The sequence below is a fragment of the Poecilia latipinna genome, unplaced genomic scaffold, assembly GCF_001443285.1.
Source record: "Poecilia latipinna isolate Pla-1442-1.1 unplaced genomic scaffold, P_latipinna-1.0 Scaffold459, whole genome shotgun sequence".
In the NCBI taxonomy this organism is placed as follows: domain Eukaryota; kingdom Metazoa; phylum Chordata; class Actinopteri; order Cyprinodontiformes; family Poeciliidae; genus Poecilia; species Poecilia latipinna.
This window is the reverse complement of record NW_015113075.1, coordinates 218660-222363: the sequence shown is the minus strand read 5'-3', so window position 1 is coordinate 222363 and position 3704 is coordinate 218660. Positions and strand designations below refer to the sequence as shown.

Here is a 3704-nt window from a genome sequence, read left to right as displayed (position 1 = left end):
ATTAATGCTGTTGAAATCGCTCCAATCGTGTGCTGTTAACATCTCATTCCGGCCTGACCTCCGCCGGCTCCCCTTAACAAAAGTTTCATGAGATTGTCAGTGCTATTGAGTGGAGTCAACGTTTGCTAGTAATTAAACCGGCCTCATGCAGTGCATAGCAACGGGGTGTCATTATCAAGCCCAGGGTCATAATAGGGGGATGATTCGGGGGACAGAGGAAGATGGGAGGAGGGAGCGCGGTTTGATTTAATGGACGGGATGAAGTGGATGATAACAGTCGGCCGGCGGATATTGGCAGAAGGGGGAAACAAATCCTAACAAAACACTCTTCTTCGCACTGCTTTTTGTTTTTCCGTCTTTTGCAGATTTGCACTCTCATCCTTGTGTTTCCCCCCCCCCATCTGTTGCTGCAGGATGACAGCATGCAGCTCCCAAAACCTCGAGCTTCAGAGGAAAATCCAGAAGCTGGAAGAGACTAACAAGTGAGTTATTATGCATGACCAGATCATTCGTTGTACTGATTGTTTGGTTTGAGTTTAAATATTTAAAAACTTATAAAACACAAAGTAATATTTTTGCTGAAATTTTTGTTGTTGTCGTTGGATGAGCAGGTTCAAATCGTAAAAACTTTCAGTTCACTAAAATAGGGAAAAGTGACAAACCCAGGAAGAAATCCAATCAATGAGACCTTGAAGAAAAAAGAAAGTTTAAAAATAATATTTACACACTTACATGCCACTTTTTTTAGGTACACCTGGCCAATTGCTCATTAACGCAAAGTGCAAATCAGCCAATCAGCCAATCAGCTGGCAGCAGATAAAATAAAATATGAAGGAAACTAATAATGTTGAAAAGTGGAAAATTAAATAATTGTTGCCACGTTAAATTAATGCTGTTGAAAATGATGAATATTATTTTATGTTACAATGTGTAATCAAACAAGTTGGGGAAGTTCTTATTTTTTTTATTTGGTGGATGTAATATTTTGCACACCAGTTACTTTATAAAGGCATTTATCCATTTCTATGTTTATAGCTAATCATATGTCAGAATTCAACCTCCGTAGATTTAAGGTCGCCTGGTCCAAAACGATTCGATATCAACAGCAACATTAGTTAGGGAGAGTCACAATATGGTCTAAACAAAGTAAGAAAAATAAAAAATGGATCCATTCTGTCTTTTATGAATGATTTATGGTATAATGTTGAGGGGGATATTTTCTATTTGGCTTCTCACAGCAGCATAAAGCCCAACGCTCATCATCTCAAGCTGCTTTCTTCAGTGCGACAATGAGTTTAGGAATGTTTCCGACCTGAAGTCATGAAGCATTAAGGTGGCTCTAAAAGCCAGTGGGAGTCCAATCCGCTACTAGCAGGGTGTACTTAATAATGAAGGGAGTGAGTGTGCACTTTATATTCTGCAGCCTATAGCCACAGTTGTTTTGTTAGACTAAATGGATGGATGTGCAAAAATACACAGACTAGATCATTGTAGACGTAAAAGAAAACCCAAACAAAACAAAAACAAGCAAAGTTGTCTTGTTTTTTTTAATCTGCAATGCACGGTTAAGTAAAGTCAACAAAAATATGCCCTCAGTTTGTGCATTTGGTTGCATATATTCACTTTATCTGCTGATTTATGGTAGTCTTGGTCTGCTTTCTATGACTAAGCTGGTAATTTTTCACATTGCTTATGCCCCCCTGTTGTGAATCGTCTCAGTTTTTGGTTGATCTATATTCACATAGCCCCAGCCTCCAGGGGCGCTGCTGACAGTCAGGAATTGTTTTTCCATGCATTGTGTGCCGCCTCTCTCTCTCTCTGCATGTAAACTGCCTTTGATACAAATTATATAATTTAACACCAAATTCCGCAGCTTGACTTTAATTACCGTCCGCGATCCGGTTGCGTCGCTTCCCCTCTCTGTCGCTCGGCCGTGAACCAAAAACAAGAGAGGTCGCTGGAAGAAGCCAAGTTCTTCCGCTGCCCGAAGTGTGCGGCTTCTGCTTCTTTTTGCTTCAGTTGCCAAAGATCACAGTTGCCGAGAAACTCGATGCCCGTATTTCGTCTGTGGGCCCCTTATGTGAAACTTTCACACGATCTCTTTCATCTTCTTACTCCTCTCTTTGTGTTCACAGTGCTCTGCTGGAGCAGCTACGCCAGCTACAGGCTCTCTTGCCTAATAGCTCCTGCAAAACAACAAACATCCTGGTGAGATGTAACACCAAAATACCCCCCAATTTGCACCGCTGTGGAGCATGTTCAGACGCACTGCTTCCTTTGTTGCTGATGTAGACGCGCAGGAAACGCAATAAAGCTGTAAAGAAAAAAAAAAAAAAAAAGGCATCATTACAACATTCTAGGAGTTTCCCCAGTATGTCCCTGCTGTGTGTCCCTCAAAGATCTAGAAGGAGTCTGTTTAAATGTTTGAACGGCATCTGGGCTCATGTGTTTGTCCAGGGGTTTATGTAGGTCACGTCCTCCCTTTTTCACTTTTTGTCTCTGTGCATTTGCTCACTTCCTCATCGTTTGTTCTTTCTCTTCTTCGCTTATGTGTTCACGTTGCAGGTTTTGCTCCTCTGCTTCTCTCTGCTCATTTCCTCAAATATTCAGCCGGTCCCTTACAGCCAACGCGGCCACCCAGAATATACAAGGACCGCAGGTCTGTTGACACACACCGCCTCACTTTTGTCCAGCAAACCAACACACACACACATGCAAAAAGCACACATTCGCTCACCTCCTCCACGTCTCTGCCTATCAGCGTCGTCGCGCTCCCTGCTGTCGACGAGCGAAGCGGGAGAAGCCCGTCCTCAAACTTTTTCACTTTCCTCAGTCTCCTGGGGCTTCGAGGACCTGCGAAGCCTAAAGGAGAAGCTTTGGGCCTGGACGGTCGTCTCCACGGTGCACCTCCAGTCGCTGCGCCAACGGGAACACGAGAACGGAGATGATTACGGATCTTGGCGGAGCAGAAACATATAGAAGCAGCGGTGGTGTTGGCTTGTGTGTCAGTAGAGTGAGCACTTTAATTGCTTTTTTCAGTGTCTGTGTTTGACTGTTATGATTTCAGTGGTGCACAAACTAGATGCTTCTAGCCAGAACCTGTGCGATTATGGTCGGTAGGGAGCTACAGACGCACTGATGTCTGATAAAACAAAACAAAACAGAAAAAGGAACAAGGAAACTCCTCAAGGTTCTTGTTCAGGTACATGAGAAGGAGATTCACCCCTTTATTTTATTATGCACTTTAAATACATATTGTTAAATATGTCAGGAATGAGCTTTAACTTCCTCTGTAACATTTCAGTGAAATGATGATAAAGCACAGGAGCTAAAGAGGTTTTCAAAATAAAATTTTGCTAAAATGCATTTCTTGTTTTTCTTACTCGCTTCGTGTCAGGTGTTTGTGCTGCAGTTACACGAACAGGAGGTACACAGCGCAGTTGTGCACTTGTTGCTGTTAACGGTGCCTTGGGATCGTATCCATACCGTCAGAGTAAAACCACAAACCTCAAAGAGCTTAACTCACAAACCGATGTAACAAGGAAAGGAAAACGATACTCAGTTTTTGCGACTCTTTATCGATCAAAACAGGCTAACTGAGGTCTTCCCGAGTCGACCTTTTTCAGAATAAAAGTCGTTACTAATTACTCTGGTTTTATGTTTGGGGTTGTTGTTCTGCTGGATTTCTTTTGCAGCCTCTTGCA

General features: G+C 42.6%; 1 protein-coding gene across 3 annotated transcripts in view; it reads left to right on the top strand.

Annotated features, from left to right (window-relative positions):
• LOC106951438 (cyclic AMP-responsive element-binding protein 3-like protein 3-B) overlaps positions 1 to 3366 on the top strand; it is a 33566-nt gene extending 30200 nt beyond the window's left edge. For all 3 annotated transcript variants that reach the window (XM_015038983.1, XM_015038982.1, XM_015038981.1), the window contains 3 exons: positions 2136 to 2208; positions 2566 to 2659; positions 2762 to 3366. In XM_015038983.1, coding sequence (XP_014894469.1) covers positions 2136 to 2208; positions 2566 to 2659; positions 2762 to 2979 — 385 coding nt within the window. In that variant the 3' untranslated portion in view covers positions 2980 to 3366. The remainder of the gene's footprint in view (positions 1 to 2135; positions 2209 to 2565; positions 2660 to 2761) is intronic.
• The last annotated feature ends 338 nt before the right edge of the window (positions 3367 to 3704 follow it).